The 25,161-nt window shown below is 42.4% G+C and overlaps 1 protein-coding gene across 2 annotated transcripts in view; it reads left to right on the forward strand.

The window, feature by feature from the left end:
• The first annotated feature begins 887 nt into the window (after positions 1 to 887).
• Positions 888 to 25,161, forward strand: part of LOC118230689 (glucocorticoid-induced transcript 1 protein) — a 33,623-nt gene continuing 9,349 nt past the window's right edge. For both annotated transcript variants that reach the window (XM_035423918.1, XM_035423928.1), the window contains exons 1-3: positions 888 to 1,644; positions 16,800 to 16,951; positions 22,607 to 22,696. In XM_035423918.1, the coding sequence (XP_035279809.1) occupies positions 1,278 to 1,644; positions 16,800 to 16,951; positions 22,607 to 22,696 (609 nt within the window). In that variant the 5' untranslated portion in view covers positions 888 to 1,277. The remainder of the gene's footprint in view (positions 1,645 to 16,799; positions 16,952 to 22,606; positions 22,697 to 25,161) is intronic.

Here is a 25,161-nt window from a genome sequence, read left to right on the forward strand (position 1 = left end):
TCAGAAATGCCATGCTATAAACTTTCCATTGAAAAATGTTACTTTACTAGATGTTCATGCATTTACTACATTGTAAGCATGTTTCTGCATATTGCTGGGTGAGCATGTCTCTGTACATAACTGGCCTGCATTAACAATCATGCATATCAGTATGTCTTCACTGAAAGTAAAAAATGACAAATCCCTACATGTAATCGCTCTCACCATTTTAGAAAATAGGAAACATTTGCATAATAGCAGCACCAGCAGCACAAAATATTGTGAAATGGGATAATGCGCCATGAAAGGAAGTATTTAGGCCTTCTTCTAAAAACCAAAACCGTTCACCATAAAGATTAAACTGTTCAGATGACCAGAACCAGGATTTATCCCCTTCCTGATACGCCACACGGTTCCCAGTCCAACAATGAAGTTCGGTGCACTGTTCATCACTTTATTGAATGTTATGTAACTACAGTCATGCAGTTGATTCCATGGATCATTGCAAAGCACTGTGAATTTTATTTTGACCTACACATAACGGCAGATGCATGCACTCTTTATTATACAATACTCCTTATGAAGAAACAATTGATTTAGGCATTTGAAATAATATTAACAGCGCTCCATAATTTCATATTAATATCTGTGGTCACGGTGCACTATGCTACTTAAGCACACTACGAAGTGTATGAATCACGTTGTGTCCTGTCAATTAAATTCCAAAACCAATTGGCTTTGGGAGAAAAACAGAATACGTCCTTGCCGTACAAAACCTCAATGAACTCATTTGCCAAAATCGAAGTCAATATCCCATCTCAGACCAATGATCACAGAATCCTATCGTACAACCACCAACCGGATGATTACGGTTGAGGCTTGTATCCCGCCTTCTTGTGTCAGCCAGTCGCTGCGCCGATGCAACTGTCATTTGGAGTAAGGTTGGCATAGTAGGGAAACGTACCGACTGCATTGGAATATTGCGTCCTCTTCACTTCAAACTTCCTATTTTAACAATACCAGTCTTCAATATATATTTGAAGTACATTTAACATGGAAATGCTGGATTAATGTCCTTGTTTTCACGGGTGTGTTATACTGTTAACTAACTACCAAACATTTGATAGGTAGCTGGGGCAAAACTAAGCTGGCACTTAAACTGTTATTTACAAAGCCACATTGCTGTCAAGGGAAGTTAAATGTTTATCGGAAATCGTCCTTCATTTTGTAGGAGGACCGGGTGAGCTCTGTCTAATCGTTCTGTTTTCTAACTGAAAGTGTTTTTGGACTAAGCGATCATGTCCGCATCCGCTACAAACTCAGCTCACCAGCAGCAATCGCGAGTCAGACGCAGCAATGCAGGTTCCCCCACCTCCACCAGCAACAACAGCAGCATTAGCCGGCTGCAACCCATCCGTGCCACTGTGCCCTACCAGCTCTTGCGTGGAAGTCAGCACAGTCCTACTCGGTCCCTCTCCTCCTTCTCAGTTGGGAGCAACACGGGACAGACCACGACCCGTTGCTCCAGCCCCCCAAGTCCGACACAGCTGTTGTCGAATCCCGGGGCAAACGGCTCAGTGGACGCAAAACTGGTTGCAAAACAGAGACTGTCGCCAGACAACAAGGGCTCACCTGAGCGGACTCCAAACTCACCCGTCTGTAGAGGTAAGACGGCTGACCCACCATTTATGTTCCCTTGCATCCGTCCGCCGCTATTATGATGGCTAGCTTGCTAATGTATTGTAATTTAATTTAGTGTGTCAAATCTGGCATTAAATAAGGATAAAGCTATATCCACACTACCTTGCAGTATTACAGATACAGCCGTTACCATTTTATACTTTGTACATTTCTTAATTATACATTTTACTGAAATTATATAACTAAGAACATACTACCGTTGATCTGGTGAGGTAGCTACAGTTGCTAACAAACTGAAAAACCTACAGTACAGTCTCCTTTTCCTCTTCTCAGGACTTTCCGACTGTAGAAGCAATCCGGTTGTGGAATGCTCATTTGAAAGAGGCAATTTATTTCAGCACAATCAGATTACCTGGCTAGCTAGTCGTGAATCAATGGCACAGATTGTGACATTTAAATTGTATTTTGACGAGACGAATTGCTCCCCTTTTGGGTAAAAGAAGCTCAACTCAGAAAATAGATGTAGGGGAAAGTTAGTGAACCTTTCAGATGAGTGTTTATGATGAGGAAGTCAGTTAAATCCCTTGGCATTCCCTGGGTGCTGCCAATACGATGTTGTTTACAAGCACAGGGGATGAAGAAGCTTGCCTGGCCATCTAAGGGCCTAGGATTAGCACCTCCTGAACTGAAAGGTAGAACATGGGCCTAATTACCAAACTGTAGTCCGGTACATAATCACAAGCCTGTGTGTGTGTGTGTGTGTGTGTGTGTGTGTGTAGGCGTGTGCACGTCCGACATGAAACAGACAAGGGTATTTTAAGGTCTGTTTTACATATTAACAGATGTGCAAGAGAGATGAGAGCTTTGACATTTTGTGTTTCTGTGGATGCACGGTCATGCTTCCTCTGATAAAGAGATGCACTGAAAGGGAAGATGGAAGGCCAGTCCGCCCTCTTAAGCACTACAGGCCCCCTAAAATCCTGCCAATCGTGTGGATGTGCTCCCAGGGGTGTTATAGAACCCGAGAATACTATTCTCTCTGGTCCTCTGTTTATAGACAGATTTGTGTGTTCTTCAGATCACTTGTGTATTGATCTAATATTATGCAATTATGCAAATTTATAAAATTTACTACAGTGTATTCAGTTACAAATAAGTAAAAAACGGGTTAACATATTCTTGGTTCTGCACAATAGATTTCTTTTTTTACAAAAAGTGGCATTTGCTGTGAGCGCTTTTTTTCTGACATTGGCATCCGAGTCTGGTGGTATACCGAGTTGATGGGCTGGCGTAATTTAAGACTATTTTTCGAGTGGCCAAAGGGGAGTTTCACCAGCGTGACCTTCAGGGTTTTGTTGTCGGCACAGACCATGAATCTCGATTCATATTCCGTCATCCCCACTGTCGAACCAGCTCTTGCATCGGCAGAGCATAATGGCGGCTGTCCTTACCTTTTCAAAATGGCAGCCTCCATCTTTGTGTGCTGCATTGCGGGTCCTGTGCGTTTTGTGACTTGAGTCCGTGACAATAGCATGCTTCGCATTCTTTGTCACCCTGAAAGCTGTGACCTTCAACCTAGTCCAACCCCAAAGGACGTGATGAAAAGTTGACGAAGAGTTTGATCGGGGCGACCTCCGAATCAAAACGGGCGATGCATTTTAGAAGCGGAGTCGCTCCACCTGAACTGGACAGACGGACACCGCAATGCAGCAAGCAGAAGAAAAAAATTCACTTGTGGATGTGTTTTACTGTCTTTGTGCTCTCTCAGTTTCACACTGATTGCCACTGTTCTTTGTGCTTATGTTGATCTTAAGAGATTTCTTGTGAATTTAAATAGGCTACATGAACACAGTCTTGTTGTAGACAGGGTGTTAACTTTTACACAGGGTTAAAAATCACCCTGAAGCAGGTTACCCCACAGGTAGGCTATGTTAACTGTGCTATTAATGATAATTTCATATTGGTACATTCGCTGGTTTTATAATTCCCCCCTCTCCCCTCTGATTTTGTACCTAGAGGTGAACTGTACAAGCCTAAGTTATTTGGAAGAGACCGAAGTGTAAACATTTTCATCTGAAACCACACTCTAGACTCTGCTTTTTTGTCATCACACTTGACAGTACTGAAAGAGTTCCCAGGACAACAGGACAGGCGTGAAGTCCAGAGACAAGGGTGACATTCCAACACATGACCTTAGGTTCTGAAATGATGACATCATCCCTATTTCAGATACTCCTCAACAAAGAAAGGCCCCCTCTTGGCCAAACCTCCAGATGTCAAAGCTGATGGTTTATTTATCACTTGGAAAGCCTTTGCTTTCATTTGTATTTTATTATAAAGAAATATTAAATACAAGTATACATTAAATTTAACTTTTCACCAAAAGAAGTACTAGAAAAAATGCCATAACTGAAATTTATCGACAATTGTGATTTGCCAAGGTTGAAATTGTTCTTTGTGTTTAATAGCCTACATGTTTATGGACAACAGATGAATTCTTCCCTCAAAAAATAGCCCAGCAGCAGCAGTGATTATTGACAAGAGATTTTGAAATTTAAAGTTGTATACCATTAAAAAATTATTAATCACTTCACCCAAAAGTGGATAATCAGGAGGTTTAGCCTGGCATGCTTTAACCATAGGTGATATGAATTTATGGATAAGGGATAATTTTTGCCATGTACGTGCTTTCTGTAGTCTCAGTAAACTGTATTGGTATTAACTTATTTAACTAAATATTGAGAATATATCAATTAATTTTCATGGTGAAATCGACCCAGTTCCCCATCCTGACCTGTAATCACACCCTTCACAACCACCTACGGTTAACTTTGAGGACGAGATTAGAGCAGAGATTAGAAAGCCAAATTATAACACTCCGACTGAGAATGTGGCCTGTTCACTCTCTATCGTCTTGCATAAAATTTCTGATTTCTGTCTTATGCTTACTGTATGTAGCCTGATGGTCAAATATACTTTTGCTCAGTGGGGAAACTAATGCACCTGATGAGATTTCACTAGTATTTTGGAACGTACCACAATTCCATTACCTATAGCCTACTATGTTCATAGAATGGGTTGATTTCAAAATTTGAATAATAAAAAACTTAAATGCTGAAAATAAAATAAAGAAATGTGTGTTTTTTTTAAATAACAACTGACAGGTAATTGGAAAACTGGACCTTGGACTACACTCGGCTATATTTGGATTTTCTTCCATTGTTTCACTTGCTGTACGATATAAATGACTGAAAGCTTTCAAGGAAAGCCAATGAATACTATCTGAATTCATGTGGCCCATGCAGATTTTCCTGGTGTCCTTCACAGTGGCAGTGCATGCAATTTACTGAGCAGGCCTAATTTATTCTCTAACAATTTAGTACAATGTCTGTGAGTTCAATATTGGCAACAATGGCTCACAAGTCCTACATTAGCCAGTGTTTATTAACAGCTATATTTAAAGACTCAACACTAAGAAATTATAAGAAATGTTATTTTGTCTAAGTTAACAATAAAGATTTCACATTAATTGTCAAGTAATTTTTTTTCTTGAATGCTTTATTAAAAAAGGCACATTCTTTATTCATAGATGTTCTGTTAATACAAAATTCTGCTTTATAAAATGATATAGGCTAGGTTACATGATGTACATATGAGCACATGTAGAATGGCTTGTATAACATTAAATTCACACATCATTTAAAAATTCCCTTTCGATTAAATATTTTACAGAGAAAGACATTCTTAATGTACTGAAATATTTAAAAAAAAAACATGCTATGAATTACTTAAAAAAACTTACCAAGTTTAATGCCTGCTTGATGACTCACTAAATAACAGCAAATGTCAAGTTACTGTAAATTACTGTTTATTTTGATGACTGGTATTTTTCAGTAGTCTAAAAAAAAAAAAAACATTTCAACTGTCTTAAATTATAAATCACATTTTCCAATTGGGTTTTTGTATTTACAGTTTCCATCACAGGAAGGATGCACATGCTTAGCCTAATTGGGACACTGCAGAATAACATTCATGAATTTCCGACAAAGATTATACAGCTGTAAAAGCGATCGTTTTAATTTTTGACAATTATTAGATGATAAGCAAGCTAGCTTCCACACAAAACAAAGATGGCGACCTCAAAGTTTTAAGAATGAAATGCGTTCTATTGGCTGAAATAGCATCACTTGTGGTGATACGTGTCTATTTTGCCTGTGTATCCGAGTATCATGCAATTGACTACTCTGATCAGACTAGTTCGATCAGATGTTGTTATTGGCAGATGTAGGTAGATGTAGGCTAATGGAGAAGGAGACAACACAAAATAACCCAATTTTGTGGCTTTATTGTGAGGACGTGTGAAGTTGGATCTGAATTCTGTGTTTACATGAGGTCAGAAGTTACAGAAGTAAATGTTCTTAAGGGCTGAGACTGAGTGTCTGTGGTCATTTTGGTTATTGTTGGAAACCCTGAAAAGTGCCAAACTCTCTGTGCTGTATGGGTATGGGGCATGTTCTGCCAAGCTGATACTTGGTGGATGGCATCTGGGGGTTGCGTAAGTGTCAATGAGATTCAGCGATGTCATATGAAATCGAGAATGAGTATGAGATTCCGTGCTTGCTCATTGCTGGGGGTTGTGTCGGCATTTTTATTTTTTAACGAGATAGCAGAGGGAACTTTATAAGTTGTGAAATTCCTTGTTTCTCAGAACTCATCAATTTCATTGAGGGGCCAGTGCAGTACTATATACGCTCATCTGTAATGTGTGCTTTACTGTAAAAACATAGGACAGCATGTGAGTGGCCGATAAGAGAAATATTTAAGAAAGAAAGCACAAGAGAAACAAGAGGAAGAGGAACCAGAGAAAAATACTGCTTCTGCTTAAAGGATCATCACATTTCATTAATGGTGCACGGCACAAGAGAAATACCAGAGAAATAATATTTACAAAATTAACTGTCCCATGAGAATGCCTTTCAGTTCACTGATTGTTCTTTGAACACAGGATCATCTGATTGTCAAAAACACCACTAACTACATTAAATTAATTTGAATGATGTGACAACCTTTTGTGGCGTTACTCAGGAAGACAGAAAGTTGAGTTGAGTTGAGTTCCATTTGCGCCTTTTCTATCATGGATTTTGGCATATTGGTTTGTTAAATATTTACAGAAAACATGCACACGCATCTGCTTTAGCTAGACCTAACAATTGCACGCAAATGTTTCTATTGTAAAATAAGCATGAGGTGAATGGCATAATCCCTCTTTGAGCTTCGTTTCCCAAAAGTTTTTGTCTTGTTTTAATTTTTCAAACTCTCCACACCCCTTTCCTCAGGCTAAGGACCCCTGACAGTCTGTCCTTACAACTCTGCCCTGATCATGAACCCTTCATGTCAGGTTGCCATGGCAGTAATTCCAGCCCTTTTCAATTAGTACAAATCTGTAAAGAGCCCAAACAGGTAGGGGCAAGAGCTGAGGAGAGCAGAACAGAGGAGGAAAAAGATGACCCTTTTGGAGTGAATCTATTCATCTGTTGATTTTGACTTTCAGTGTCCTTTAAATGTGATTTGAAATTTAGTCTTTTCATCAGTGTTTTTTGTTATGTCAGAAACACGCGTGAAATAAATTCGGTCATGCACTGTGGCAAAAATAAATAAATCAAACACCACTCTCTGAATAAATCCACAGGTGTTTCTGACTGTCAGTGCTGGCACTGTGAGAAGACAACTCAATGCAAGAAAATAAAATAAACAAAAGAGAAGAAAATTTCAACGAGTACACGGACACTGGACACCTGAGAGGTGGAGTAAAGTTTTATGGATCAATTTGAGATTGGTTTGTAAATGTCTCAAAAAATCTCTAATTTGTGAATTTGTGATTTTCGGAAGTAAGAAGAGAAGGCAGTCAAGCATGACGGAGGATCAGTGCAAGCTTGGGGTTGTATAATAACATCTGGAGTCATTTGGTTTTGATTGAAGGTATTACGAGTGCTGATAAATTCAAGCAAATCTTAACATATCATATAATACCCTCTGGACAATGTTGGATTGGGGCAAATTAATTCTTCAGCAAGATAATGACCTCAAGCACACATGCTAAGAAGATCAAGCTCTTTGTGTTCTCAGAACAATGGACTGGTCACCCCAGAATCCAGACCTCAACATCACTGAATGTGTTTGGGATTACATGGATCAAGAGAAACCTAAAATGCAACCAACTTCTAAGACTGAACTTTGGAGGCATGGAAAAATAACCCTGCAGATCTCTTTGGAAAAACTCAAAGCAAGTCTCCTGAAAAGAATGGAAGTTTTAATGAAGGCAAAGGATGGACACACTAAATATTGAAATATTTGATATTGTACATACTGTAGTTGTGGAGGTTTTTGTGTAATTTTGTGTTAGATGTACATTTGCTACATTATTTTCTGACATTGAAAAAACACTAACTTGCACTTAATGGAACTCTTTACAGGAAAGTAAATGAAAGTAAGAATGGTCTCTGACTTTAACACAGTACAGTAAATAAGCAGCAAAGCTAACAAGTTAACTCGATTAGCGTAACTAGCAACAACATATGCCGTTCAACCAAACAGAAGAAGAGATGCATTGTACTCACTACAGCAGCTAGTGTTTGCTAATTGGTTAATTATATTTCTTTGTTCTACCTATACTATATAATTTATAAAACTGGCTAGCTAATTCCTAGCTTATTTTTTTTCAAGGAGAAGAAGCCACCCTCTTTTCTGTATACTCTTAGAATTAGGGAAGCTATTTGCAATGTACCATAATAGAAGTCATTCCATGAGAATACACCTGATGTGCAGATATTTTGTAAGCTTTTGCCTTTATTTCTTGAGCAACAAGCCAAGCAATCATCCACTTGGCAAAAACAGTCCAACCATTCCAGCAGACAGTTACCATGGTAGGGAGGGTCAAATCACAGAACAGTGACAGCCCAGTTTTTCAGCGACAGCCCAGCTGATTCCATTGTGAATTGTTAATATTAAAATTGGCAGTTCTGCTTTATGGAACCTTATTTTAAGGTTTAGGTTTGAATAATATGGCAATGGCGATGATGCTGGTAAGCAGCCAAAGACACTGAATAGGCTACATGCAGACACAAGAGGCGGATATGCTTATTGCAGCGCTCTGAAGTAGAACAGGCAGCCCGTTCATTCGGGGAACAGAGGGGTAATCTGGTTTCACCTGGGGTGCACCATTGGGGGGGCATCTTTCAGCCATCTTGCTCCCTCTGTTACGCAGCTGAACATCAGATGCCGGTGGTTATTTGCATTTGAAACAATCCCCTTCCAGCACAAAGGAGGTCTGCAGCCTCCCTGATGGCAGTCCGCTAGTGAATTCAGCTGTCTGGTTCATTCAGTGTGTGTACAGTAGAGCCATGCTGTACACTCCTACAAGCGACTACCATCGTTCACATACTGTTACGTAAACCCTCTTCATGTAAGCTTTTTAATATAGCCTAGGTTTAACCTTATGCACCATGTTAATTACCAGCCTTCCGCTGAGAAAAGTGGAACTCATGTAGAAAACTCTGTTTTATCAAAGTATTTTTTTTTTAAGAAAAATACATATTTGACTTTTTGCTCACATCTTTTGCTGAATATGACCATATTAAATTCCACTTGGATAGTGTTTCATCACTTGAATCACATGTAGGGTTAAAGAAGAAAGGACTTTTCACAAGTCTGAGTTTCCTTTATTTTGTGACAGGTGTTAACTGAACCCCTGGCCCAAAAGAACATCAGACATTGGTTAGTGAGGCAAATTCTTTACAATTAAATTACAATTAAAATTGAAAAGAACAATTAAAATGAAAACATATTGACATTAAATTTTTATAGTAACATTTATATTTTTTGGTTTTATTGGCTTTTTAGTTATGTTAGCTGCTTTATAGTTTGAATTTGACAGCGTGGGGAGTCTTTCAAGGCAGTACTTCCTTGCTCTTTGCTTGCCTCTTGTGAGGGTTTTTTTTCATAGAAAAATTAATCGCGAATGAAGAAACTTAAATGCATTAGCTAGCTAGAGAAGCATGGATGTAAGAGATTTGTTCACTTTCATATTTTAAGTAGGCTGCAACTCGGCAAGCCACTCCGGGCTGGATCTGCACTGTTTCTGGTCCAAAATCAGCACTGTCGGGCCTGAATTGGTGCAGAACGCTGGTCTGAATATCCTAGCAAAAAGATTATGTTAGTCACCCCATTTAGCTAACAGCTATCAAGGACAATGCTGTATGCAGCGCTGGCTAGCGGAGCTAGCTAGCAACTGAGGGCTAGCTCAATGTTATAGTGTGTATTAAAGTGTGTGCGTGTTTTTAGGCCATAGCATAGCTAGCTACAGTAGGGCTTATACAGTATGCTCTGAATGTCACAGTTTCCTCAGTATTGTCACTAATGGGCCTATTTCTCGCAAACAGCCTCCAAAAATGAAGCTATATTTGTGACCTAAGTATCACATTTGACTCATACAAGCTGGAACAATTTAAATTTATTGCTTTCCCTGTTCAGGGAATTTATTAAAATCCAAATTTGTATTTCATTCATTATTTGAAATTGTATGTAATGTTTTGAAATCAAAATTCAATTACATTTAATTTGTATTTCAAAATTTTCAATTGTATGTAAGGTTTTAACTTAACTCAATTCAACTCTCCAAAAGCTTTCAGCTCTACTCCTTGAAAATACAGTTGTCTGTTGGCATAAAATTACAGAATATATTTTGCATTGTACAGTAATACAGTTTATGTAAACCAAGAAAGGGCCCATTCTATCAATCCTGTAAACTCATGTTTGCAAATGAGGCTATTCCCAGTCTACATGGCTTCTTGGTTCTTGGCAGCTCTAACCCTTTCACAGAATTTCACAGGTGACATTAACAAGAATCGATCACAAGCAATGGCTTGTTGTGTTCATAATGAACATTGGAAATGACTGACATGCCTTTCAGATGGAGAGTTTGGGTGGTATACTAAAATATCTACCTCACTATCAGAATCGCTGTGCTTTTGGAAAGGAAAATTCATTTAAAATACTTTATTGAATTAAAGAACACAACATTAAATTACATTGAAACATCAATGAAATTTAGCATACATCTCATAATTAAGACAAATAGACAACCTGTATCTGCAATTCCTTAGCAGAAACACTTGAAAGTAGATTGTGTATCTACTAATGGCATAATGGCCAATCAGTGAGTGTAGTTAGTGAGGGCGAGTGCAGTGAGTATGCATTACATATAGCTACAAAGAATGGAAACACTGATAAGTATGTGGAAAGCTTCCTGATTGGCCAGTGTACAGTCACGTTCTCAGAGCTTCATCTCATCTCAATCTGAAACACCACCGTGAAGCGCAATGAGCCCGTGTGGCTCACATGTGTTAGTGCTGATAAAATACCTAAACTGATTCGGACATGCCTGTCTACATCTCTACCAGCGCTTCTCCTAGTGTACACTGACCGTGTTTGCATTCTCAGAACAGCTCCTTTGTGTCTGTGCATTTATAGCCAGCTGCAAACTTGCTGCACTCATTTCTGGACATAGTCATTATTGGTGGCTGGGATTTGGGTCTTGGGTTTTTACATTAGATAGTGGAAAATATTTGGCAAACTGATATGGTGTCATTGTGTGTGCTTCAACTGGCCGCTTTTGGCATCGGAACAAACTCCGTCCATCTGCTGAACTGATGGAAAATAAGGAGGAGAAAACACTGGGCTTCAGTACCAAACACCAAATGCTGTCCTGTCAGGGTGTGGACAATCTGGGGGACATTTGGTCTCTTTCTGTTTCATCACCCTTATCAAATGAATAATTACTGACATATCACAAAACCACAGCAAGAGGAGCATACCACCATGCTGTTGGAATTAAACCAGATCTCCTTAGCCAGGATCCCAGAGCCAGTCTAATTACCATGCACTTCTTTTTTAACATTATATTTATTTATTGTTTTTTTTTTTTGCATCGAAAGATCCATGCACTTCTTACTAGCAACGTGACGGTACATTCTGAAACTAGTACAAAATATAGCAATCATTAATGCCGCTGAAAAATGTTCTAAAGTCAAATGCTAATAAACTTAAAATTTTATGGTGCTTACGCTGTCACTGTCAACTATTCTTTTTATGCGCTTGGATACACTGGCCAGACACTAGTACGAGAAGCACTTTTACTGAATCCACACAGAGCACATGCAGGGAAAATACCATTAACAGTTTTGAAAGCTATTCATACACATATATTGTCAAGCGGGCAGCCAAGATGTGATAGATGGCCTACAGTAATCTGCTAATGTTCAGGTTCTCAAGGGAGTGAAGCAACTTGCTCTCATCTTCACAATCTTGGGGAAACGATGGAAAGCTTTAGAAAAACTTTAATCTGTAAGTCACTCTGCAAGCGACAGGTGCAATGGCTGTAGTGAAGTGCCTCTTGTGCCTGTTGCATTTATCTGATAACAGTTTCATTTTTTACATAACAAAATTATGTAAATCCCCCAGCTAATCTGAGTGTCTGTGTATCAGAGATGTAAATACATTTGAATAGTTCACATTTGCTTCCATTCATTTTTGGGCAATGTTTTGGTTACACAGGAGATCCCCAAGTCGGACAAAACAGCTATCTTTAGTCATTATTTAGACTTATTTAGTGGAGCTTCATTTATTCACTTATTTCAGTAAAATTTACTTTCATATTGGCCCAATTCTTCTGAAATGAGCGTATCAACAACTAAAGGCACCTTTTGTCTATGACAAAATAAAACCTAGAAAGATATTTATTGGGGCATACCAAGCAACAGACTATTTTGTTTAAGGGGTTTTTATGTGATGTGGAAAAAATAAAACTTTGTTTTTGGTTGGACTTGGAGATGTAGTGAACAAGGCTTGATTATATTATATGTAGGCCTACATTATAGCCTATAGGCTAGTCACCGGCATTTGTAGAGAATGTTTTTACTGTTAGACAACTTGTTTTCAATTAGACGGTGTTGTGTATTACCATAATAAATGTAATAAACACTTAGTCTATAAAATAAGAACAGCATTCAAGTAGCCTACATTTAGCAGCTATTAAGCACATAAGCTGACTAGCACTGATAGCCGTTATTTTCAAAAGGAGTCTTCAGATATTTTACAATGTACAGGTTTTTTTGTGTTGCTCCTGGCTTTGAACGTATGAAAAACAGAATTAAGCCATTTCAAAAAGGAGTTTGTTGATTGTATGCCTTGGCATGCAACTGTTGCCATTGTTGCCATTGGATACGGAAAACTGGGCTCTGTGATGGGATCATGGGCAGATCAAAATCCTTTCCCTTTAAACGCACCTGTAATCCCCTGGATTTGCACAAGATGACATCACCTATGTCACCTTTGCCAGAATCTCGAAGCTGAAGCATGCAGCTTATTTAATTGGTCAGGTAATGTCCGGAAAAACTGTAGGCTACGTGTTTAGAATAATTTATTTTATATGGAAATGGATAATCGGATTTAGCCTGCCAAAACCTCCTGACCTACAGTACTCTCCTTTGGCAGCTTTTAAACTAGAGACTAAACACTTGCTGTGATTAGAATTGTATTTCCAGTACAGTAGCTATTTTGTTGGCTAGCCTATTTCCTGAGAAGAGTTGTATTGGACTGAATCTCATTTCACATGGATTTGCGTTTCCAGGGAACTTCTACTGAGCTAATTTCACTGAGGATCAAGTCAGTGCTTGTTAGAGACACCAAGGCTAACAGAATCAAATGCTTGTATTAGCAGTGCTGTGACACGGTTTCAGCGTAGGCTAATGCCTTAATGACTGCTGTAGTGACACGCTCCATACATTAGGCTTACTGGTTTTTGTGACTCAGTCTCCTACCTGAGGCTTTCATTTCCATTTCCTCTTTAAGGTGTCGGAGTTTTCAGTCACAAAGTCAGAATGTCACATAATGGAGGATTTTAAAATGTGTGTGTGTGTGTATCTTTATTTTTGTGTGTTTGTGTTTGTGTTTATGTTTATGTTTATGTTTGAGTTTGCGTGTGTGTGTAGGTTTGTTTGTGAGTGTGTGTGCGTGTGTGCACTGTGCTGCCTGCATATAGCCTACATAGAAATGGAGAGAGACACTAGGAGAGAGACACCAACTGCCTGTATTATGGTGTTGAGTTTCAGAATTGGCTAGACTTTCACCTGCTGCCTCCCATTGGAGTATTTTGAGCAGATGAAGTCTTTTACCAGCGCGTTCATCCATGTCCTACAGAGGACATGAGTGCACAAACTCTTGGTAACCTCAATTAGGCCAGCAGAAATCCAGCCGTGTGAATTTAAGCTGGGCGGTATTGCCGGTGATCCGGAGTGCGAGGTTCTGCTACGGCGGTGCTAATGAAGATGATGATGTCTCCGGACTCCTGTGGGTGTGAGCCTGCAGCGGGAGCCCCTGAGGGTTTACTGCACGCTTCGGCTGGAAGCACGGCGCCTCCCGATCTCCCTCGGTCACGCCGGAGCGTAGCTGCAGAAGCTCATCCTGTTTGGGCAGCTTTGCTCAAGGGCAGGCTTGTGTTTGTGTTGCCGGTGTTGAGCAAACCGGGCCGAAGCGTGCTCTTCACACACTCCACTGTTTGCACAGACACACTAGAGGCGAACCTCTGAAAAGTTTTTTTTTTTTTTTCGTGTGCCTGTGATCAAATGGAACAATGCAGAGGGAGCAGAACTACTTTAATTTCATAGGGAATGTGCTGTGTACCACTGCACCACTGTTCCAGTGAAAACACCAAATAGGGCCTATATATCCAACCAAATATGTAGGCCTATTATTTTTAGAAAGTATGTCTCCTCCCTCCAAGTCTGCCTACAATATAGCCTAGCCCAGCCCATTATACACTGTAATTAACGCAGAATCTTTTCTCTACATCCTCTATAAGGAAGTGTATAACCTGTGTGTTTGTTCATTGAAAGAATAATGCACAAAGGTTTGATTATTGCAAGACTTCTCATTCAACTTTTAACAGTGGGTCCAGGGTCACTAATCCACAAGGATTTACCAGTCCTCAGGTCTAACCATGAAAGAGTGCAGCTCATAATTTCAGTCGTGATGCATGGATTCAACATTTTGCATGTGTTCCTTGGAGGATATTTGCATTGATATAGCCTACCTATGGGGGAACTAGTATCATATTCAAAGTATCCTTACATGATGTCACAAGCACCACTGAATATCAATTTATGGCTTCACTCACAAAAGTCATTAGGGAGTTTGAGATCTAGTCTAGTGTACCTCAACTAATGGAGGCAAGACACAGAATTCGTAAGGAAAGTGGACAAAGCTACGGCCTGTAAATCGAATGATGACAGATCAAATAGTAGGCCTGAATGACACCACTTTAACTTTCCTACCTAATGGCTGCAATGAAAAATGCTTCAAAAGCTCTGTTTATTTGTTATGTTGACAATACTTAAACCAGTCTAGCAACATCAATTATGAAAATATATGAAGCCAGCAATAAAATGTACAGTATGCAAACACACACATACACACACACCTAGGGCTGTACAAATATATCTAAGTGCGTTTTTTAAACGTTAGGCTATAATGCATATTTGCTATCTTTCATCTTTTTTTCTTTAATCATACTTGATGCAGAGGCCACATAATGCTTCCTGGAAAAAGCAGTACCAATTATAGTTATTGGGTGTTGATAAGATGGCCAATCAGCAGTAAGGCCTTACACCTTACATGTGATTAAAAAAACACAACACCTGATCATAACTGATATGCCAGATTGTGGTGATTGGTCAGATTATTACAAAACCACAATTAGATATATAGTATTACTGTGCAACCCAACCCTAGGGCCTATGAGATTTGCTTACCAGTATAACCTGGGCGTTCCTGATTGGGAGACCAGACTACAGAGTGAAAATGAACTGGGCATCCAGTGGAATAGCTTTGCTTTAGGGTTGCATTGCAGCATCTGGGTTGAGACATTGGACTTGCGCTAGCTTCCTTCTCTGGAAGATCTGTGCGGAGGACATATCCAAGCAGAAGTCACTGAATGTGACTCTAGAATATGTTTAGCCTTTTCCGGCTACTGGACGATGTGTTTGAAAGGCAAATAGTGTTAGCCTACACTGTGCTGAGATGCTTTTGGCAACATCCTCAAACTGTTGATGATTGAGTGAGCTATCTACTTACTGCATGCTTAAGCCGTTAAAACTTAGCACTTAAGCCTAATGTTGTATAACTACCCACTGAGGAGGTTGGCCTTGTGTGATAGACTGTAATTGTCTTAGAAATGTATCTCCCCCTGTCTTCGATCCTCCCGCTGCCGGCATTGATAATGGTTCCAAACAGCATCAAGGCTTTCAGTCTCCCTTTCATCTGACTGGAAATACCTTTAACTCTGCTCACGAGTCAGATGGTCTGAGTGTGAAATGTTCAGGGCTCCCTAGTGGTGCCAATATCAGAGCTATTTTGTCGGACTCCTGTGCGTTGCTGGACTGCTGTGCTCTACAGCCTGTGCCGCCGTGACCTGATTGACCTGAGGCCCTATGGGAGCCCACAGCTTCAGCTGTAGCTTGGATATCCCTGCCCCTTTACTCAATAGCACCTCCTCTGGTTGATTTGGTAAATGCAGCATGTGTAGCCCTCCATAGCTGGCAGAGTGGACGAGACGCAGTTGCACAGCTGCATGTGTTTTTGTGGATTTGTGTGCTAGGTTAAATGACTAACGCTAGGGGTCCGATGACAATGGCAGCATTGTGAATAGGACGTAGGGAAGCCACTGGCATTGACTGATTTGTCTCTCAGTGAGAGGCCATTCATTGGTCAATCAATTCTTAAGTCCAGCTACACTGCTTGTTGATTCAAGGCAGACATTGAAGTCCAGCTATACTTCTGGCTGATTGAAGGCAGGCGTTGAAGGCAGTGATTATTTCCAAATGTGTGCAAAGTGTGTGCGTGTACATCTATGTGTATATTATGTATAGTATGTGTATGTATTACGTCTGTTTATAGTTATACATAGTGTTGTTTGATTCCCAATAGATGAGTAATTGACTTGTGATGGGAATGACTCCTTAGAGGTTTGAAGTTCAATTTGTTGCAGCCTGGTTTCTTTAGTGAGCAATTTGGTACATTTTCAAGAGCGCCATGTGGCATGCGTTATCCCTCCCTCTGTCTTGCAGTGGAGAGGTCCAAGTCCCAGCAAGTGCGGAGCTCCAACACCATCCGACGGACGTCTTCCCTGGACACCATCATGGGCCCCTACCTCACCGGGCAGTGGCCCCGCGACCCTCATGTGCACTACCCCTCCTGCATGAAGGACAAGGCCACGCAGGTACGGCCCTTTCCTACTTCCTGTTTATCATTTAACTGCCAATAAAACACTGGTCTATATGTGCACTGTCAAAATGTAATTTCTCCCGTAAACATTTTTGAGGTGAAAAAAACACAACAATATAGTACAGGTTTAAATGATGGATCTGTTGTTGTTGTTTTTTTTGAAGGAGCTTATTTACAGTGTCAGTTTGCAATTGATAAGATCATCTCTGGCTGCTGTTTTAAGTTATTTCAGAAATCTGTTGTGTGGGAGGTGAGCTAGCTGTGAGATGTACGTCCCTTGTATTTTGTTTCTTTAACCCTCAGTGTGTATCACTTCGCATTGGGGGAGAGGTTTAGCTTAGGGTTTAGAAGGCCTACAGGTCACGAGTTAGCAGACTGAGGGCGCAGACTGATTTTTCAGGGTGAACAGTTGGACGTTATCTGAGGCAGTTCGGTTAACGCACCCCACTCAGAGGCCCCACGGCTGTGCCACACGCGGGATTCAATCCTGCGGCCTTCTGTGACAGGCCGCACCGCTGCGGGCCACGGGTAGCCGCGGAAATTCGCGCGGTCGCCGACGGCTACGTCCATTCAGGAGAGAAACCTGCGGCGCCCGGCCCTTCTTAACACGTCTCTAACAAAACGGGCCGGGGGGACAAAAGCGGGCCTTTTATGCGCGCTGCGCGAGCGCCGGGGAAAGAAAGGAGAAGGAGAAGGAGAAGGAGGAAAAAAAAGAAAAGTTGCGGAGGACAAACGGAAATGAAAAGAGTCTGTGAAGGGGAAGCACTCAGCTTGCACCTGTCCCGCGCGGGGCCTGCACCTCCGGCGGGGGGATCACACTGCGCCCGGCCTCGCCCGGCCACCTGTCCCTCCTCCACGGCCCTTTTGTGGCGCGGCGCCCCGCGGCTAAAGCCCATACATATGCTAATGGGGGCCGGCTGAAGGGAGCCGGCCCGAGTCGCGCCGCCCGCCGACGGGGCCCGAGCCTCCGTGGAGTCACGCGGGCGCCGCCACGGCGACGGCCTGCATTGTTACCGTGAGGCGCTTTCTGTATTGTTTCAGTGCAGGCGGCCGCGGCTCAGCCCTCGCTCTGAGGCTCAGCCCGGTGAATCGCCAGGTAGACGGGCGCAGGTGCTGCGGAAGCAGTCAGCCTGCGTTCCAGCTGCTGAGCCCCTGCTTTTTTTTCAGTGGCGCTGACAAAGGCTCTGTTTCCTCGACCGCAAAATGGAACCACTCAAAAGGAAGTTTGTGAAATCTTCTAATGCTCTCTAAAGCCCACGCTGAATAAGAGTATAGTACTAAGAGCAGTAGTGATGACAATAGCAGTTATAGTACAATTACGGAGTCTCAAGTCATTTAAGACCTGTTTAAAGCAGCGAACTTATTTGACTCTTATACTGTGCTTCACCTGGAACATCTGGGCTATTCACAGGGAAATGACGTGAATCATTTAGTATTCCTAATTTGTAATGAGGGCAGAAATGGCACCTGTTAGAGTTGCCACCCACTGATTTTCTTCATGTCATTCAGTATCAGGCCTATACAGTTGATGCGTCGACACAAGATAAAACCGCCAGGACAGCGATGTGTCAGCATTTCAGCAGCGCTGTATGAGACCCGTATCTGACCGTGACATCGGGATCCACGCATTCCCTCGTCCCAAACCGCTCCAGACAGGATGTCACTCGGGCCAGATCGGCTCCCGTACAATAGGACAGTGGTCATGGGGTCAGGAGGTCAGAACTGTCCATTACAAATAAACACATATCAGCACGGAGCTGAAGGTCTGCCGTCTGGATACAACGTGCCTGACTGCAAAGCATGCCAGCAGAAGCCTGCCGAACACAGATGAGTTTAATTCTGTCAAGTTTCTGTTTATTCCAGCGACACAATGGCCGTTGTTTTGCACAAGTGGGCCAGTTGCGAGAGGGAAGTGTCATTGTTTTGTGGGGACGGCAGTACAACATTGGCGGCAAGGTTGGATGCGGTCACTGATAGCAGCAAATGGAGAACGTGTCATAGTGAAATTGTTCCTTAGGAAAACTGACGCCTTCATTGTTTAAAGTCATTTGATATTGATGTTGGTTTGGTTTAGCCTAATTGCCGGAAGTACCCCAGCTGTACTGCAGTTTAGTTCTCTACCTATCAAAAGAATGCTTGTGTTCCTGATAACTTTTGTACAGTACGTGAATGGTAATGGTGGTGTTGATGATCATGCCCTTAAAGACATGAAACGCGCTGAAAATACATTTAAGTTGCGAGTCACGGACTCACGGCGTAGTCTGTGCTGCAGTTGGCTGTGGTGTCACACTGGGGATGGGAGGATTTCAGGCAGCCGGGATCACCAGTTCCTCATCGTGTGCCAGTGTCTGCGCATGCCCGACTTGCAAACTGCGGGGCGATTAGAAGCAGCTCCTGGCATGGCATGCTCTGGAGAATGTGTGCTTGTCTGCCCTCTCATAAATCCATAGAGGCTTCTACAATAAGCAATGTCTGTCTGTGATAGGCCATTGGAGAAAAGTATTAAAAACACACAAAAGGTCTAATGTTTATAGTACAGTATATTCCATTTTTGTCAGGGTGATGATGATGATGATGATGATGATGATGACCACAGCAGTGTGGAATAATGGTTAGGGGACTGGGTTTGTATCATACAGGTTGTAGGTTTGATTCACATGTGGGGAGATTGCTTTTGTATCACTGAGCAAGATATTTAACCTGAATTTTTTCAGTTAGCCTAATAAATTACAAATATCCACTTGTATAAGTGGACTGTGTGTAAAAGAAAGTAGCCTAAGCCGTGTAAGTTTCTGCGAATAAGATTGTTGTCAAAAGTGTAAATAACAGTGAGGCAGTGGCAATTTGTAGCCATTGTTGCTACAGCTTTGGAGGGAGGACTGTATTCATTAGGCTCTGCACCGAACATCTCACTGAACACCAGTCCTTCTTGTAGGATTTGGACAGAGCTTTTAGGACCTACACAAAATGTCCAAGGTATTCATCTGAGAATGATGGCCTTGTCTAGCCACGTTTAACGTGCGACGGCACATTTCATTGTGTGGTTCGTACCGGACTGTGCATGTCTGTATGTGCACAGACCTGTGTGATGTGACAGTTTAAAGTCCTGGTTCACACTAAAGCCAAGATTTAGCGCTTGTGTGTGTGTGCGCGCGCATGTGAAATGGGTTTAATGATAGGCCTGGTTCCTAGCGCAGCCTGCGTACGGGCCTATTGTCTTTGTGTCTGTGTGTGCGTGCTGTGTTTGTCTGCGTCTGTGTGTCCGTGTGTGAGAGAGAAAGAAATATAGACATTTTAGGGCGGATCTTGTTAATCCCGAAGCCTCGATATAATGGGCGCGTGTGTGCGCAGTATGGGCTGAATCTTTTCTCCGCTCTGTCGTAGCGCCGTCTCTCTCTCTGTTCTTTATCACGGCATCACAACGCACGGAGCACGCAAGGCCTGCCGCTTATTAAAGGCTCTCGCACACTTTGGAGGAACAGAGAACGCTGCCCGCGATAGAAAGGTGTGAATGTGCCTCTGCGGAACAGGAGACGCGTTTGCGTGCGCTCCTGCGTTCGGGTCACATGTGAGGCCTGTGTGTTTTTTTTGTTTCCACGCAGAAGCGCGCTCTGCAGCCGAGTAATGTCAGTCAGACCACAAGCATCCTGTTTTTACTGCGCGTTACGCCCGCCGGCGAAGAGCAGCACGTTACACTCTCATCACCGAGAATCAGCGTAGCCTAGCCTCGCGTCTGACCTCAAGGTTATGCAGTCCTGTGCAAATATGGAAATGCAGAAGTGTAGCCTAGCGCGTGGAGTAAGACCATTTAAAACAGCCGCAAGGTGTGTCTGCTGATTATTTTTAGTTGCTTGGAATGAGGCGTTCTTTCTTTTTGCTCTTCTTGTGTATTAATATCACGTTCCTGTTGTTGCCCTTTGAAGACTCGTGCTGGGTTCTGTCTGTTTGGTAGACTTTTGGAGTGGGAGATGTGTGTATGTAAAAAGGATTCATAAGCTCTGACTGTTGCTCTTTAAACAAGCGGGTCAAACATCGCATAACGTGTTTGACTCACCGTAATGCTTTTATTCCCCAGGAGGAACCCAAATCACACTGTTTATACGCTTAAACCACTTTTCTTGCCAAATCAAACGTTAATGAGTTGTTTTACTGTTTTTGGCGTTGCTCCAACCACACGGTTACATTTGTATAATGCGTGTGTGCGTTTTTTTGTGTGCGTGCGTGTGTGGGTGGATGGGTGTGTGTGATTTGCCACTGAAAGCATAGCTGTAAAAGCAAAGAACAGGCTACCTGAGAGATCACATTACACACACAATGTCTCCCAGATGGGGACTCTGAGTTGTGGACACGTTAGATTTGCATGAGCACAAATGCACGTTACTGAAAGTACAGAGTTTGGTTTGTTTTATCTTGCGCTGTGGTTGGCAGTTGACAATCCACCAGTTGTGTTATGTCCTCACTGCATTAAAGAGAGAAGTGGAAAAAACCCGTCTTTACAGTGCAGGCCTTCACCCTACAGCGCCGCTGATCTGTCTGCTAAAAGATCATCGCACTTGACTCCTGGCAGAAGCGTCTCCCAGTTATTCCAGGGGCGCTGCTAAAAAGGGCTCGGCGCTCGGGCCGGGGTCCGCGCGGCCCCGAGGACAGAGGCGTCTTTCTCCCAGGACAAACGGCCCTTTTAAGCCCGCTGCTCGCCGATAAGCGGCCTCAGAGCTCCGGCGAAAGCCATTCGCTCTCGCGTTTCCCTCCTTGTCAAACGGCACATTTTCTCTGAGGGGTTCTGCCAGGAGTCAGTCTAAGGACATTGGCATTTAGAGTCCTCCCTCGATTCCACTGCCCACGCTCGTTTGAGAGTTTCTCTGTGGACTTTCACAGTGCGGCGCTTGTGTTGCTTTTGCAGGATTCACTTGTTGCCCCGTTGCTGGCCGCTGTGTTCACTGTCCCGCTCTCCACTTACCCATAAGCCCTGGCGGCACGGGATGACTTTGAATTGCTTTCTCATTTGCATCAAGATCATTTTTAATATCACTCTAGTACAGGTTTAATAAAATATGTTTTAAATGGAAGATTTTATTTCAGAAAGGAGAGTCGCTCATCTCCCCTCGACGTCATTATTGTCCTCAGATGGGAGACCAGTGGTGAAACTGAATGAATTCAGCCTTCCAGGTGGTCAGCCCTCTCCTCTGCACAAGTCCAGCTTTGTTGGAAAAAAAGAGGAGTCTACAGAGATCCGATCAGTTAGTGGAAAGATTCAGCCCATATTTAGGCTGGAATGTGCTTTACTAGATGGAACAAGCCCTGCCAGCAAGGAGGCGTACTGAGCCTCAGTAGATTCACCCTTTGTTTCATTTTTAGCTCTGTATTGCGTTCGTAGCAACTGCCACACACAATCGGTTATTCAGCGTGATTCTGTAATTCGCTAAACTAACACCATTGTCCGAGGTGACCTGAGCATCCTGTTTTGAGCATTCTGCGATGTCACTTTCTCTCTCCTCTCCCCCCGATAATTTTTCTTTGATATGAGATGGCTGTACTGCAGGGAGACTCCCTCCCCAGCGTACTGTATCTCTTCAGAAACAGGAACTCCTGACCCGGATCCTGGGAGAGGGGATGTGGGTGCTTTTATTACCGGCTGATTTTGTGTTCCCAGACGCCCGGCTGCTGGACTGAGGAAGGAGGGGAGAAGAGGGGCATGCACCAACGCTCTGCGTCATGGGGCAGCGCCGACCAGCTCAAAGAGGTAACGGCAGAGCCGTGTGTGTGTGTGTATGTATGTGTGTGTTTGTATGTGTGTGTGTGTGTGTGTGTGCTTGTCCGTGTGTGTGTGTGTGTGTGTTTGTCCGTGTGTGTGTGTGTGTGTAACGTGTGTACACCCACATTTCAGTGTGCACATTGCCTGGTCCTGTGTCTCTACGTAGTGGAGCTCTTCTGGTTCTCCTGGAAAGGCATGCAAATTATGATGGTGAAAATGTGGGTGGGAGCGTAACTTACGTATGTCACAACTGCATCATCGAGTGTTTGTGAGCTGTTGAGCCAGAATAACCCTGTTCCTCAGGCCTTCTTTCAGGGCCAGAGCTCCTCAGCTTTCTGTGTGTGTGTGTGTGTGTGTGTGTGTGTGTGTGCGTGCATGCATGCATGTGTGAGTGTGAATATTTTTGATCTCAGCCAGTGTAATTCAATTGCTGAGAATGTCTTCTGCATTTTACAGCACATTGCTCTTTAAACAAGTGCATATAGCCATTACTCTTGATTTCTTAGTTCTGGGGACATAAAATTGTTTAAAGCTTACCAAGTCTCAGGAATAATAGGATACAACTAGTCAATACAACTAAAAACCAAAGTTTAAGCATTAAACCCAAAGAAGAGAGCCCCACTGAAGTAGTGGTACAGTACTGTAACTCCTCTAGCGACCAAACAAATGCCAAAATCTCCATTGAGTATTACAAGCACTGCTGCTATTTAAAAAAAAAAAATCTAAGATACGGCAAGCTGTAAAACCACACCAAGCTATTCTCCTTTTAGTATTCTGCCCCACATTCTATATATAAATGATTGCTCTTCCTCAAATTTCATTGGGGAAGCACGTGAAAAGGGCCCTTATCAGCCTTTCTCAGTTCCGCACTGCTGATATGCCCACAAGGGGAATGACGATTGCCCTATCTCCTGCATACCTGCCCACTTCCCCTTGCAACAGCTGAAACCTGCTTGGATTTATGCACCCTCGCTAGTTTGCTCCAGAACAACAAAGGAGGGAAAAAAAGAATGTGCGGTGTCAAGCCGTTCAGTAACAAAGGTTCTTGAGCATTTATCGCTGTGATTCATCAGACGTGCAGACCGAGGTGGAGCAAAGCCAGTTTCTCAGCACAAGGTGTTGTGCTTACACTAGCCTGGACTTTTTATTCAGAGAATTAGTGTGCCGTCTTCATTTTTTAAATGAATGAAAGGTCTTTGAAAGATCAGCCGAACTGATTGCACATGTCCGGTCACCTGGAGCCAGGTTTTAGACTTGGCTTTGCATGTATGCTAAGCACGATTAGCATGAGACCTTCAGGGGAGAGATGTATGTAGGACATCCGTAAACTGAGCTCACAAATACCCAGCGCATTAATACCGATGAAGAGTGGTATTGAAGATGCCATTGTACATGCCATTAGAGCAAATGTACCTAACTTTATTTTTTGATGTTTTAAATAGTGCTTTAGTTGAATAAAGCCATACTGTAACTCGTTCTTTATTTGACTCAATCAAATCCTTAAGAAAAGTAGAAATTTCAACAGAAATTTTCTGGTACCCGTATACTCAGGTCAGTGTGATGTTGAAAATAAAAGCATACAGTGGATCCAAACTATCCTGCAATACAGGATTTTTTTGCAGAAAGCGACAAATGCTATTGCAACACGATACCTGCTTAGCCCAAGCTTATAATTGCTGTAATTAAATGTCGAATTTCTTTTATGGTTTTTTAGCTTTACAGAACTGCACCTCCCCCCCCTAGCTAAAAAAAAACATAAACAGACCATGTCTGAACTTGTCAATATTGATCCTCATATGCACTTAGTGGCTCCACGGCAGCCATTTCCCTGACCTGCCTCTATTTACGACACGCAAGAGCAGCCAGACAACCTTTCTGAGGCATGCCCTGCCACATGTTTTTTTTATCCAGCAGATGTATGCAGATTCAGGAGTTTGGAAATGTGCTCTGAGTCAGAATGGCGGTTGTTCAGTTGCCACTGTGAAAGCAACAACGAGGAAAAGGCTTCTTTCTCCCAGCAACTAGTCTATAAGTACAACCCTTTGACTGAAGCCGGGAGTCTGCATTATGGCAGTAACCTCTAAGCTATGCATTATACTTTGTACGTGCTTGGATCATTTGTTCCTAAATGTATTGATACGTTGATTGGAATATCCTTTATTAGTAATAAGTATGTCTCTGCCCTTCTCTGTTCTTTGCTGGAAGGCTTCTCCCCTGCTGTCAAATTGCACCTCTTCCCTTTCACTTTTTCCAGATGATCTGCAGCTACAGCAATTCTGCAATGAGTCATTTACTTTTTACAGCGGCACGATTTCCCAAATTCCCATTATGACTCTGCTAAAAGCAGGGCCTGTTAAACATCCCTGTGCGTTTTTTCGGTCCGAGGGAAACACGCACTGCTTGCGGATACGGGTTACCTCAGGTCAGAGACCGCACCAGATTTATTTACTCCG

This window comes from Anguilla anguilla, chromosome 1 (assembly GCF_013347855.1).
Source record: "Anguilla anguilla isolate fAngAng1 chromosome 1, fAngAng1.pri, whole genome shotgun sequence".
In the NCBI taxonomy this organism is placed as follows: domain Eukaryota; kingdom Metazoa; phylum Chordata; class Actinopteri; order Anguilliformes; family Anguillidae; genus Anguilla; species Anguilla anguilla.